Source organism: Coregonus lavaretus, assembly GCF_964263955.1.
Source record: "Coregonus lavaretus genome assembly, chromosome: 2".
Classification (NCBI taxonomy): domain Eukaryota; kingdom Metazoa; phylum Chordata; class Actinopteri; order Salmoniformes; family Salmonidae; genus Coregonus; species Coregonus lavaretus.
In genome coordinates, this window is record NC_139989.1 from 12,354,587 (window position 1) to 12,368,299 (window position 13,713).

Sequence of the window (13,713 nt, forward strand, 5' to 3'; positions counted from 1 at the left end):
TAGTGTGTTAGCAGGGATTAGATTCCCAGGACTGATAGAGGAGAAGAGAGAAAGGAGAGCAGATGGGCCTGGCCTTTATTACTGGGTCAGGACTCAGGGCTGAAGGCGGAGGGCTGAGCTCAACCCATCTGATCCTCATCACAGGCCCTATTGACTTCCACTTCTGGACGCCATTACCAGCAAATATCTGATAACGGAAAAAGAATCACATCTGAGAGGCAGCGTGATAGTGTATAGCACAGGACCAGGAACAATGGGGATTCACTGGTGAAGTTGCTGCTGAGTGTTATTGAGTTATTTGGGGATTTTTATTGGTCCCTCCTGCTACGTTATGTTGCATTACAGTCATACAGCAGACGCTCTTATCAAGAGCACCTTATTGCACAGTCATTATATAGTATATTGACTGTACATGTGAACCCACAACATTGGTGCAGCTAGCACCACCTAGAACATACTACTTAGCAAACATGCTGGAAAATGATTACGCTGAATGTTTTGGCAAACCTGTTAGTTCATGTTAGAAACCCAGGGATATGCATCTATTGTTATCTTTACAGAAACAGTGTATGTCCTACAAATTATTTGGGTTTACCCTTCAATTACCCTTCCTAACATACAGCAGTAAGCACATTCCTGTGTGATTGGAGACTCAACCCTGTTATGTGGGATATACTGCGAGTAGCTTAGTGGAATATAGAATAAATGGAGGAATAAATGGAGACAGGAAGACAAAAGAGGATGGTTCCTTAATCTCCAGTGTAAACCCAGAGCTGACTAATTACACCGAAATCCCAGGGCTGTGACCCACCATAAAACATGGGGGGGATTACAGCTCACTACTCTGACAACAAACAGAGACCCAACGACAGGTCCTGTCACAGACACAGCAATCTGGTGTCTAAAACCCAGGCAGATTCATACGCTACTGTAATCTGGTTTAATTAAAACATTGCAAACATTGGGTGGCTGTAGATTAGGGTAAACACACATGTACACACACACAAACATACGCACACACAGACACACTCTAACACACACATATATGCAGTATGTTTTAATTGTATTGTTTATATCATATTTTTGTTGTGTTGCTTGTATATGGTTATATTAAAAATGTGTGTGACTGTCCTTGTCTATCAATGTATTAGTGTTTTGTAACTTGTCATGTTTTGTGTTTTTTGTGGACCCCAGGAAGAGTAGCTGCTGCTTCTGCAAAAGCTTATGGGGACCCAAATTAACAAATTATCAAATAAACACACACACGCTCACAGAGGGGAGGGAGGCTAGAGCTGTGGTTCTCAAATAATGGGTCATATTCAGTGATTCTTGGGCTAAGGCTTAACATCTTTTTATTTTTATTTATTTGGTCACAGGCAGGTCAAATGGCTTTAGCAGGGTCAGAAAGTAAAACATTGGAAGCCACTAGGTTAGAGACGTGAGTAATATGTGTAATCAAGGCTAATAAGACTTTATGCTAACCTAATCATACATAGGGGCAGCCAAGGCAACATTTAGGCTTTTATGATTTGTGTAGCAGAAAACACAGAGAAAGGAGCTACGTTGAGCGTTGCAAGGTTTAGCGCTGGCTTCAGTGTAACCTAAAGCTTTTGCATTATATCGAGGCACACAAATGATTGACCACTCACAAACCCATCGGGGAGACAGGATTGGATACTGTTCAACTTCCTTCAGTGAGGATATACAATCGGAATCTAAAAGGATTCTATTGTATGCCAACTCAGTCAATCCATATTTTATCTTTATCTAATGTAGTCAACTTTACTGCCTCCAACCATGCAGCTACCTTAGAGGCAGAATCCTTGGAGAGGGCCTGAGAGCTGAACATGATAGATGGATCAAGTCGACACACACATTCAAAGTTCAAATACCAGACACCCATGCTCATCACAGTCCTCAAGAGCACTGGAAACAATTTGCATCGACTTAAATGAGTACTGTACTACACAGTGGTTAGCTATCATGACCTCTTAACATAGAAATTAAACAGTAACCAATAGGTTTTTGAATATTAAACATTATAAACTGGGTTGTTTGAACCCTGAATGCTTGATTGGCTGACAGCTGTGGTATATCAGACCGTATACCATGGGTATGACAAAACATGTATTTTTACTGCTCTAATTACGTTGGTAACCAGTTTATAATAGCAATAAGGCACCTCAGGGTTTTGTGGTATATGGCCAATATACCACGGCTAAGGGCTGCATCCAGGCACTCCGCATTGTGTCGTGCTAAAGAACAGCCCTTAGCCGTGGTATATTGGCCATATACCACACCCCCTCGTGCCTTATTGCTTAAATATACTGTACCTGTATATATAAGTATCACGTATGTATTCTACACTCACATAATGCCAATAGGTCTTATAGGCTTGATACAAACCCTCAACATTTTATAACATTTTCCAATTCCTGCACGCAACTGTACACACTACACTCTTTACTACTGTACACTCTGTTCTACTCCACCCAATGGTACAAGACAGGGGCGGACTGGGACCAGAAATCGGCCCTGGCATTTCTAACACACCAGCCCATTTTCTTCCATGAGGCCCCCACACCGGCCCATTTTCTTCCTCAAGGCCCCATTATTAGCCAGAACATTACCATTTTGAGTAAAAAACCCAAGTAAGACAAGCCAACTAGGTTAAAAATGGACCAGCCCATCTGGCATTTGCCAAAAATGCCAAATGGCCAGTCCGCCCCTGGTACGAGAATAACCGCTATCAGCCACTGTCTCCTGATCCAGCCAAAACCAGACACCAGGGCCCGTATCCATAAAGTGTCCGAGAGTAGGAGTGCTGATCTAGGGCCTTTCAGATAACAATTGTTAAGATTATATGGACAGGTGGGACCTGATTCTAGATCAGCACTCCTCTGAGATGCTTTGTGGATACGGGCCCAGATATGTCGTTATTGTTTCTGTCTTTTCCAGTCATCCTCCCATCTGTACACCTCCCATCCTCATCTCCCTCCTGATCCTGCCTCTGAGACCACTAGTCCCCCTAGTGGTGGGAAGGAAGACGGCACCGTTACATTCTGACTGGGGCCTATAAAAAAACACTAGATATAATAGGAGAGCGCAGACACAAGGTGTCACTTTTATGTGTGGTTCTATTCCTGCTGTCTTTACGAGGAAGTCATGTAACAAATGAGAGCTGACTAGATTCAATTCAGAGAATGATCGAGATCCGAGGAGGACAAATGCTTAATGCCTAGCTGTAATTGATCTCATTAAATAGACCTAAGCATCAAAGCACATCTAATCTGTTCACTATGACCACTGTCACTACTGTCCTCTGTAGCTCAGTTAGTAGTGCATGGCGCTTGCAACGCCAGGATAGTGGGTTTGATTCCTGGGACTACACATATGTAAAATGTATGCATGCATGACTGTACGTGGCTTTGGATATAAGTGTTTGCTAAATGGCATTTATTATATATTACAGATAAGAACAGGCTAAATTAGGATAACTATTCCTTTGTATGATTAGTTCTTCACTATGCCCACCACATTTCCAGGACTCAGGCTATGCTACTGTACATTGCTTTGATGAGATCTGGTCCCTCTTTCCCTCTATGATCAAATCCATTCAATCCACCATGTCCTCATCTCACACTGGCACTTTTAACAGCCTTAGCACCTGTGATCTGCGTGATGGATAAGCTGCCCTCTAGGTAAGGTTAATGGGGTTAAAGGGTGCCCGAAAGGTGCCACCACGCAAAGAGTTGAGAGGTCAGGTAAGTGCATCAGGGCATGTGAACTTTGACCCCCCTGTTTCAGTGTCATAGAGCAAAGGACAGCAGAGTACATCAGTCCTGCTCCTGCCTTTTCCATGCTAATTGGTCATTCCAGCCAAATCGTTCTCTACTTGACTACAGTACACCTGTTCACCCCAATCCATTCTATAGCCCAAAAGGCACTGACGTGATTGTGATTGCTGTAGCATCCTCAAAGGAATTGCCTTGAATGAGGCAATTTATGTTCATTGCCCTGTGCCCCACTCACACCTTAGCAGGTGTAATCCCTGTTCATAATAAAGGCAAAAAAGCATTGGGATTTAACATGTTTTTGGTTTGAGATCTCTCTCTCTCTCTTTCTCGCTCTCTTTCTCATGTTTCATTTGAGCTTTCTCTCTCTCGTGTTTCATTTGAGCTCTCTCAATCTCTCTCTCTCTATTTCTCTCTCTCTCTTTCTCTCTCTCACGTGTAACGAGGGAATAGAGAGAGCGAAAAGAGCCAGACACTCAAAACGCACTGATGATAGATGTTGCTGGAACGCACCCGCCTGTTTTCGCTATTGTTTGAATACACAAGAGACTTGAGGGGAAAGTAACGACTTAAAAGAGAGAAAGAACATTATCAGGTCATCTGTCAGAGAGGAAAACATCTTTCACCACTTTAAAGTATTCCAGATTGTTGGTTGATACTCTACTGGCGGGACACACAGTAACTCAGTGTAAATTAGTGTAGAGCATTGAAATTAAGTCCAGAGCATAAATATCAGGATTGGCATCAATTCGAATTGAAGGCGGTCAATTCATGAAGTGACAAAAAAAATAAAAGATTTGAAAGAAATTGCTTCTACTTTTCAGTTTGTTGGGAAGTCATTGAAAATAGATGCCATTTTTCAATTATTGAATTGGAATTTCAGTTTACTTCTTGAATTGACTGCCCTCAATTCGAATTGACCCCAACCCTGATGAAAATAGCCATGACCTGGATGGAAGACAGCTCAGGAGATAGACTGAGAGAAAGACAGAAAAGGGGAGGCAAAACAAGAAAAAGGGAGAAAAGTTATGATAAGACCGAAGAACGTTTGTACAACGTTACAGTATAAGATAGTGGAGAGTCATGTTGATTGTTGAAGAAGTAGTGGAGAGAAGCTAGAAGAATTCATATATAAATGTCATTGATTGCCCCTCGTCAATCCAACTAAGATGTCAAATATTGCAAATCAAATAACCTGTTCAAATGCACTTGTGTGCTAAATGACAATTTACTTAGAATTTTTCTTACAATCAGAATGTTCTTAAACTATGCCTGAGGATATGTTGACTAACCATGTGTATCACACAGTTTGTGTAACAAGTGTGAGACCCTGAACAGGATATTTAAACTGTAGGTCTAGGCAATCACACAAGCTCCCGGCTGCTACTGAAAAGACTGAGGATATATTCTCAGTTCGTCACACTGTGCCCAAGAACTGAGTTCACTGACTTCATGTCTGTCCCTAAAAAGAGAAGCGTTATCCTGAATGTACTCCTGAATGTATCTCCAGTCATACACACAGACTGAGATCTACATGTTGCAGTCGACTACATACACTTGCAGTGTAGTGTAGTGTAGTGTAGTGTAGTTCACCTGATCTGTGATGTGCTGTGTCTTGTTGTGTAGTGTACTGTAGTTTCTGTAGTGAGAGTCTCTACTCCCTACAAGACATTGGGGGAGGAAAAAGTGTCTTCTTACTTGTGAAGAAGCTCTTGACCCGCAGGTAGCTGACACTGAGGCGCAGCACAGACAGTTTATCCAGCTTGGAGATTATGTCTGGGGAGAAGGGCAGCATACTGGCTAGTCGGTCCAGCTCCGCGTTCAGGCGGTCCCGATGCCTTTTGGACGGGTTGGACTTCTCACTCACCGTGGCTGGTTTCCTGGTGAAAACACAACGGGCATATTTTTGTGTCTGTTATTGTGACGGGTTGGTAGCGGTTTGATTCTAAAATATCTGTCAGGCTCAACTGTTAACAGAGAGATGTACTATGCTTTTGGGTGCAGTACGGTCAAGAGTTACGGTTGTAGGGGTCGTTGACACAGCAACAGAATATAAACAGGGAATCATTTTGTAAATCATTAAAATATACTTATATTATTTGAAGAGTTTTATTAAAGCCATTTTTGATGACTCATTGATATAGTGAAACATGCAATATGTGAGGTCAATATACAGACATTTTTCATTCGGCAATTGCATACACACACACACACACACACACGCACGCATACACGCATACACACACACACACACACACACACACACACACACACACACACACACACACACACACACACACACACAGGGTAACAGCATTGCCAGTGTCGGACAATCAACAGCCACCAATCAATACTACCTCTAAGGGCTTGAACACACCAATAAAGTTTGCCTGCCAAGAGTGCTAGCGGACCGAGTGCAAACCGATTTTACATGAAGAATCGTGCGAAAATGACATCAGTCAGACGTCAACAGCACTCTAAACGATCGGTTGACAAACGGGAGATCCACATTTGGTGCGATGCGTGCGACCCTTAAGAGAACCTGTCCAGATGGGTTGATGGCCTAAAGCACCCCCTGTGCCTGTCCAGTGACTCAAATCACCACCCCAAACCATCTCGGTGGTGCCTGTCTCAGATCTCCACTGCATGGTGCCCCTACTACTGCCCCTGTCCCCTGGCTGAAACCTCTATCTCCTCCCTGCATCTGTCCTGGTCAACGGGAAGAGAAGGTAGAGGCCATGTCAGCTGAACTCCCTCTCTGTTCAAAAGAGACTTGACTAGTCTGGAACCACAAGCAAACACAATAATCTGCAAATGACTCCTGCCTGCTGTCACAAAAAAACTTCTAATGACACTGATATTACTAATAATATGCTCATAAGAATAAGAACCTGAATATCAAAAGTAATCTTCACAGAATTAATCCAAAACTGATCATCCCTATTATTTATAATTCAACCCAAGGCCATGTGAATATTCGATATGTAATCGCATAAATATGACAACAGCAAATCTATAACATCTTAAATTTGTCCAAACTTTTGCAAATCTTACTCATTTTGTTAAAAAAAATGTCCAGTGTTTGGTGAAACACAGTAGCTAATGTATCTGCATGCTTCTGAAAAACGAAAATATCACACAAATAATAAACTACATTTTACTATTCGGCTGTCATGTAGGCTATCCCAACATCAAAAAAGTTTCTCCAAACATCAGAAGTAGGAGAAAAATACACATAAAATCCATAAAACAAATGTCACCATGCGTCAAATATCAATGTTAGAATATTACGGAGAAACATGTGATTCTTAACTGTTTTTGAACGGGCTTCCTTCTTTTCCTGCCCGCATACATGCAGTCTCCCGGTGGTATCATCGTCTTGCGCTCCGTTAAGGTAACAGGTGCGCTGCAGAGAAGATGGAGAAAAGTTTTCAGCGTCCCACATATGACATAGGCTACAAAAAGTTTAATGAACAGGCTAATGAACTCGATAAAGTAAATTATGTTAAAGTAGTTCATGTAAGTCTAGTGATGCTATCAAGATCGAGTCATTTTTTAACTAGGCTACGTTGAGAGTTGAGACCGACTATTCTCATTAAAATAATAATAAGAAAATTCATAGGAATAAAGGCATAATTATGTCCTAAACGGTTATAAAGACTGTCAATATTTTGTTTACACTGGTGAAACTTAAATATGATGAAAGCTGCCAAATGCATAGACAAGTCAAAGCCATGCTGCCAACATTCACTAACATTATTCGAATCAAATACATACATTATGAAGCCGAATAAAACGTTGAATGGCATTTTAAAATAGGCTACTTGGAACAAAAGGGATAAAACATCAAATCAAAACACTTACCAAGAAGGTCTGTCAATATTACTTAATTCCAGTATAATGTTAGATAGGTCATTCAAATTGAATGGGTCTATTATAGATGGCACTTCCTTCGTGAACAATAATAATTCCTCGAGAAAATACAGCAAACGTCTACCAGAGCTCTGAACTGATGTTTACAAAGCTCGAGGCAGATGTGGTTGATGCTTTATACCGAATTGAGTCGCCTTCACTTCCTCGCGTTTCAGGTGGCAGATTCCTCTGAATTACATGTCGAGCTCTTCGCACGCAACTGCCTCACAAACAGACTGCGCGCGCGCACACACATTTACACACACACACATTATGAGCAGCACAAGGGGAGGGATCTCACGCGAAGCACCACACTACAAATCTCTATGTAACAGGGAGATTTTTACTGTCGAGTGCCTGATGCGCTGTCCGAAATGGAAAGGATATCTGGAGCAAGCATTTAGGAAAAATATATTGCCACTGAAATATCCTTGGACATTTACCTGGAATCGTTTTGGATTCGCAAAACCACCTTTAATCAGTCAACTATTGCTGGATATATTATCTCCTCAACTTGGTTTGAATGGTGCGTTTGGCATTTATTCTAGGTTGTTTCATTCACAGGAGATACCAGAAGTTTTAATGTTGTACAGTAATGACTTCTTTTGTTTACTAGCCCATAAATAAGTGCGTGCTGTATGGTATTATGATGGTTTTAAAATGACCAAATAGTTTGAACCGGGACTAGGCTGTAGGCCCTATACGTCTTTGACGCAGCGAATGTAGGACAATTCCAAACAGTCGAGTTCAGTTAGCGATCACATTTTATCGCATTACGTCGCTGCCAGATGCTATGACATTTTCTGTAGTCTATACGTACATTTTAAGTAAATGTATTGCCCTTTTGTGTTCACAGGTTAATCTTTATGTAAGGCTATATACTGTACAAAGAGACGGGTTGGAGGGAGCGGTGAGAGACTAATTTGGTCCATGACGAATCATTTTAGCTTAATTCAATTGATGTGGTTGTCATATGGGATCTATATAGTTTTTTATTATAATGTAATTGCTAGTTTATATTCACTGATGAGAACTTGGCTTTCACCTCATTTGTCAGTCATTTATGTAACTGACTGAAAACTGAGGCCTTTGATGTGATTAAAATATCTGAAACCAATTTTAATTGGCTCCCATGTTTCTTGTTCTTGACTTTAAAAAAAATAATCAAACACACAAATGTTCTAAATGTTATGCAAAGGGTGTAAATAACATACTCTCTCTCTCTCTCTCTCTCTCTCTCTCTCTCTCTCTCTCTCTCACTCTCTCTCTCTCTCTCTAGCTCACAACACACATGGCATTAATGAATGAAGCAACTGCAAAGTAGATGAACACAAACATCTGTAAAGCAGATTTCAGATTAAGCTTTATCCTCAAAAGGTTATCACACTGACTTATAAAACATGGAATCTGACTTCCCAGAAAAAAGAAAAATCCTTTGTAGAATGCACTTAGGAAGGCTTGCATATGGAATTTTTAAAAAGAGAAAGGAAACCCACAGAGTGGATGAATGAATGAAGGAGTCATTTTGTGAGGGTTCCACCACCATGTGTCTGTGTGATTTAAGTTGGGCTGGAGAGTGCTCCCTGCTTCCTTCCCATAGTCCCTTATGAAGAACTCTACTCTTGTGTGCTGGGGGAGCTCATGTGTGGCAAATGGGACTTGAGACTGTGCACTGGTGACATGGTACATGGAAGGAGTTGAATCCAACAGGATATAGAGCTGTGTTGGAGAGAGTGAGAGAGAGAGAGAGAGAGAGAGAGAGAGAGAGAGAGAGAGAGAGAGAGAGAAAGTAGGCTCAAAGAGGGAGCATGTAGGATAATGTACAAACCATTTAAACCATACCAGCTCACTTACTCTCCAGACAATGGTGTGCTTGACTGTAGTTCACATGCCTGCATATTATATCACCCTGGGGTGAGAGTGGGAACATCTTCATGAAATAAAGATCTGCAACAGGAAGGACTTGGAGTGCAATGCTTGTCTTCTGTGAGTTAAATCATGATAGACATTGGCTTCAGGGTGGTTTCCAGATGTTGGCAGGGCCGGCTCCAGGCATAAGCGACATAAGCAGTCGCTTAGGGCCCCGACCCCCCCCCCCCCCCTCCCCAAAAAGAAAAAAGGTATTTTTTATTTTAATGATTATTTATTTTTTACTCAGTCGGAGTCTCCGCTTACTGTTGAGAATTAGAAAAGTAGAATACACAAGGTGCAAGTTCTGACATTTGGTTGTGCATCAGCAGTTTTTCTCTTGTTTTGTCAGCCATGTCAGCTAACCATTTTTAGATTGGTAAATTACTCTAGCCAGCCATCTAAAGTTGTAGTAATCAAGGCCAAATACTGACCGGGCACGCAGGACACATGCCCAGGGGCCCTGAACTCTAGGGGGCCCCCATTTATTTTGGTAGTCACTCTCACTCATATATCATTAACATGGCATAAGTCATGGCAAAATGTGTAGAATTGCAGGAAATGTGTTATAAAATTGCTAAATGTTCTCGCTGCCATCAAGAGTGGGGCCACTAAAATGGGGGGGGGGGGGCAACCAAATCTCGCTTAGGGCACGTAGACCTTGTGTGATGCATGATTTGAAGGAGTCAGGCGCAGGAGGGTAAATCACAGTATACAGAGTTTATTCCGTAATCCAGCATAACCAGTCCAGTGTGCAAAACAGGCGCACTGGAACGAACATGCACATGGGGAAAATACACCGGCAATACAAAATACTGAGCTCAACCGAGCTACTAATCCTCACAATGAACAATCACCCACAAGGACAAGGGGGCAGAGGGAACACTTAAACACATACTAATGAGGGGAATATGAACCAGGTGTGTGTAATTGACAAGACAAGACAAATGGAATGATGAGATATGGAGCGGCAGTGGCTAGAAGGCCGGTGACGATGAACGCCGAAGCCTGCCCGAACAAGGAGGGGAGGCAGCTTCGGAGGAAGTCGTGACACCTTGCTGTCGCTGGACTTGGGCCACATGCCGTGGACAGTTTTCCACTGTAGATTGCACTATATAAGGTGCAGTGTCTAGACCACTAAACAAACTTCACCTCACTCCCCTAAAGGTTGTTTGATGACATGTCTGCCTTAAAGTTCACTCTGGGCCTTCTGGCCCTGCTTGTGGCGGCCGCCTGGGCCGAGGAAGAGGAGCTCTCTGTCTCTGCTGCTGCTGGAGAAGGCCAACAGGGACGTTGTCCGTATCCACAGCGAGCCCATGGTGGTGGGTGACATCGCCTACGACAACGACGCTGAGTGGGACGCTGACCCCTGCACACCTTTTGGCTGCATGTGGCCCAAGTCCAGCGACAGCAAGGTCTACATGCCCTACACCATCGCCAATGGGTACTCCATCCCGAGAGAGGTCCATCATCGAGCGTGGTCTGCAGTCTTTTGCCGGCTTCTCCTGCATCAACTTCGTCAAGCGCACCAACCACAGAGACTACCTGTCCATCCCTCAAAGGGTGCTACTCCTACTTTGGTTGCCGCGCCAATGCCTAGACGTGTCTCTGGCACGTTCCGGGCTGTGTCTATCATGGCACCACCCAGCACGAGCTGCTTGCACGCCCTGAGATTCAACCACGAGCAGACCCGCAACGACCATGACAACCACATCTGCGTCCTCCTGGAGAATGTCCAGTCTGGCATGGAGCACAACTTCAGGAAGATTGCCACTCTGAACCAGGGAACCGGCTACAACTACAACTCCATCATGCAGTACCACAAGTACGCCTTCTCCAAGAACAACAAGCCAACCATGGTGCCCATCCCCAACCAGAATGTGGAGATCGGCAAGGCCTCCCAGATGAGCCAGAGAGACAACAGGCTGTAGTGTTGAACAGACATCAGCCAGGTGATGACCTTGAGAAGTCAGGACGAACCCAAGAGGAGGATCCACATTGAGGTTGAGTCAGTGACTCTGTGTTGAAATTAACACAGGGTGATGTTCAGTCAACCGGCCTTTAAATAAATTAAATACAAAAAAATACATTTAAAAAAACGTTTTCAGTCTTTGAAGAACAGAATAGAAATCAATAGAGACAAAAAGGTGTGGCCAGTATGATGCAAATAAACTTGAGTGAACTAATCACATTATTATTATTTTTTTTATATACTTAGGAGCAGATCCGCATATTATTACACCAGTTTTCATACTAAGAACAGAACGGCTCAATTGATATCACATGTTTAGTGATGTTCAGATGGTCCATCTACTGTGTTTTAGCCTGATTACTTTATAACCTACAATATCTGTCAGTCAGGGGTGATACATCAATGTTGTGGCAGGTGGAGCCAAAGGCCACAGTCAGTCGCTGCTATAGCAGGCTTTAGAATCAATGTACAGTAAATCCCATTACATCCCTAACCATAGTCCCTTTAAGATTAGTCTGGGCTCAAGCATCAGTAAGCTTGAGCAGTTGTAGCAGAAACATGCCTTTGCACGCAACCTGGTGAGTGCTCAGTGTATGGTTCAATACATGACATTAACCCATCTCATACTGCTGCCCCATTTTAAGCCAGCTGTCATCTGTATTGAATGGTGAAGGGCTTCATTGATTAAGCCCTCTATTTGCATTGCCATTGATTTCAAGCTGAATGTAGACACTCGTTGTGACAAAACATTGTTCTAATAAACATTTATGAACATTTACTGTCTCATCAATTGCAATGCATTGCAACTGCCATTCCTAGTGACCCACACAAGGGACTTCGGAAATTAACACCCATATTCGAAAACCCTTAACAACCCTGGCAGGTTCCATCACATCCGTATATGTTTCTAACACACTTTGACCTGAGATTGTAAAAGTGTCATTATGTTTCACTATTATTTTATGTAATATATTCTGTATATTTGCCAGTTCTGTCTTTTCCCCCCTTCCACCAATCCAAACAGAGTGTGAGTCAGAGCTCAGTGCATTGTGGGTTTTGACCTCATTTGCTCTTTGCTCTGAAAGCAGAATGGTCCATGCGATGGCACCCATTGGACAACGACAGTTGTGTAATCCTGTTTTGGAGGGGGTGAAGATTATGTCAGCAGACCACTGCATGCTGTGACGTGATAGACACACACACACACACACACACACACACACACACACACACACACACACACACACACAGTAGGGTCATTTCAGGATTTTAGGGAAAGGCCATAGCGTAATCCCATTCTGGGAATATTATTTCAGCAGAGTTCCCTCTGCATCATCGTGCTGATCTAGTATCACCCTATAGCATTTCCCAAACTCTAGGTCGGGACAGGGGTCCAGGTGGGTTGTGCACGGAATGACATTTTTGTTGCATTGCAAAACATGTATTTATATGAAATACATTTTTGGGATGGAAAACGCTTTTAGTGTAAACTGCCCTATAGGACTCACATAAGTGAATGCAGCAGCCTTGGGCCTGACATCTATCACTGTCCAGTGTAACTGATTGATTTAATATATTAGATAATTAAAAGTAGTAGGCTGCTCCAGTCGCAGACAGCAGCTAGGTAGACATTCTCTCCAGAACGAGTAAGTCAACATAGCATTATTGTGATGGGACAGGACCTATATTTGTTATGCTAATGTTGACTTACTCATTTAGGGAGCAGTTATAAAGAACAACAACATAACCTGAGAAACTTGAGGCAAACATAGAGGCATTTCTTCGATTTTCTTAAATGAAAAGTTGACCGCAGCAAGCCAGAAGACATTGGTGACATTAACTAGGTTTCCATCCAATTGGCGACAGATTTTCATGTGAATATTCTAAAATATGCAAATGTTCCCACCAGAAATGTGTTTCCATCAAATGTTGCGGATAAAAGTCTATGCTGTGTGTGATGACGTAGTGCACAGAAAAAGTACTTTTGTGGTCAAATTCATGCACCGAAAGAAATATACAAGTTAAATCAGTTTCCATCGCATTTTCAACTCTACTGATGGTTTTGGCACATTCACTCTCTACCCAACAGCTCGCAGATACAGTCCAGGTAATAATGAGATTATTATG

At 42.5% G+C, this 13,713-nt stretch overlaps 1 protein-coding gene, 1 long non-coding RNA gene and 1 pseudogene across 3 annotated transcripts in view; 2 read left to right on the plus strand and 1 right to left on the minus strand.

The window, feature by feature from the left end:
* Nucleotides 1–7,914, minus strand: part of LOC311147492 (uncharacterized protein) — a 74,846-nt gene extending 66,932 nt beyond the window's left edge. Inside the window, exons 1-3 of the mRNA XM_084184231.1 lie at nucleotides 7,659–7,914; nucleotides 7,108–7,200; nucleotides 5,493–5,674 (exon numbers count right to left, since the gene is read on the minus strand). Coding sequence (XP_084040357.1) covers nucleotides 5,493–5,674; nucleotides 7,108–7,169 — 244 coding nt within the window. The 5' untranslated portion in view covers nucleotides 7,170–7,200; nucleotides 7,659–7,914. The remainder of the gene's footprint in view (nucleotides 1–5,492; nucleotides 5,675–7,107; nucleotides 7,201–7,658) is intronic.
* A 138-nt stretch (nucleotides 7,915–8,052) lies between these two features.
* On the plus strand, nucleotides 8,053–9,668 carry LOC311142784. The gene is made up of 2 exons (XR_014614384.1): nucleotides 8,053–8,616; nucleotides 8,986–9,668. It is a non-coding gene; the product is annotated as an uncharacterized lncRNA (long non-coding RNA).
* A 1,097-nt stretch (nucleotides 9,669–10,765) lies between these two features.
* Nucleotides 10,766–11,596, plus strand: LOC311144335 (low choriolytic enzyme-like; annotated as a pseudogene). Its single transcript has one exon. The product of its transcript is annotated as a low choriolytic enzyme-like (transcript).
* The last annotated feature ends 2,117 nt before the right edge of the window (nucleotides 11,597–13,713 follow it).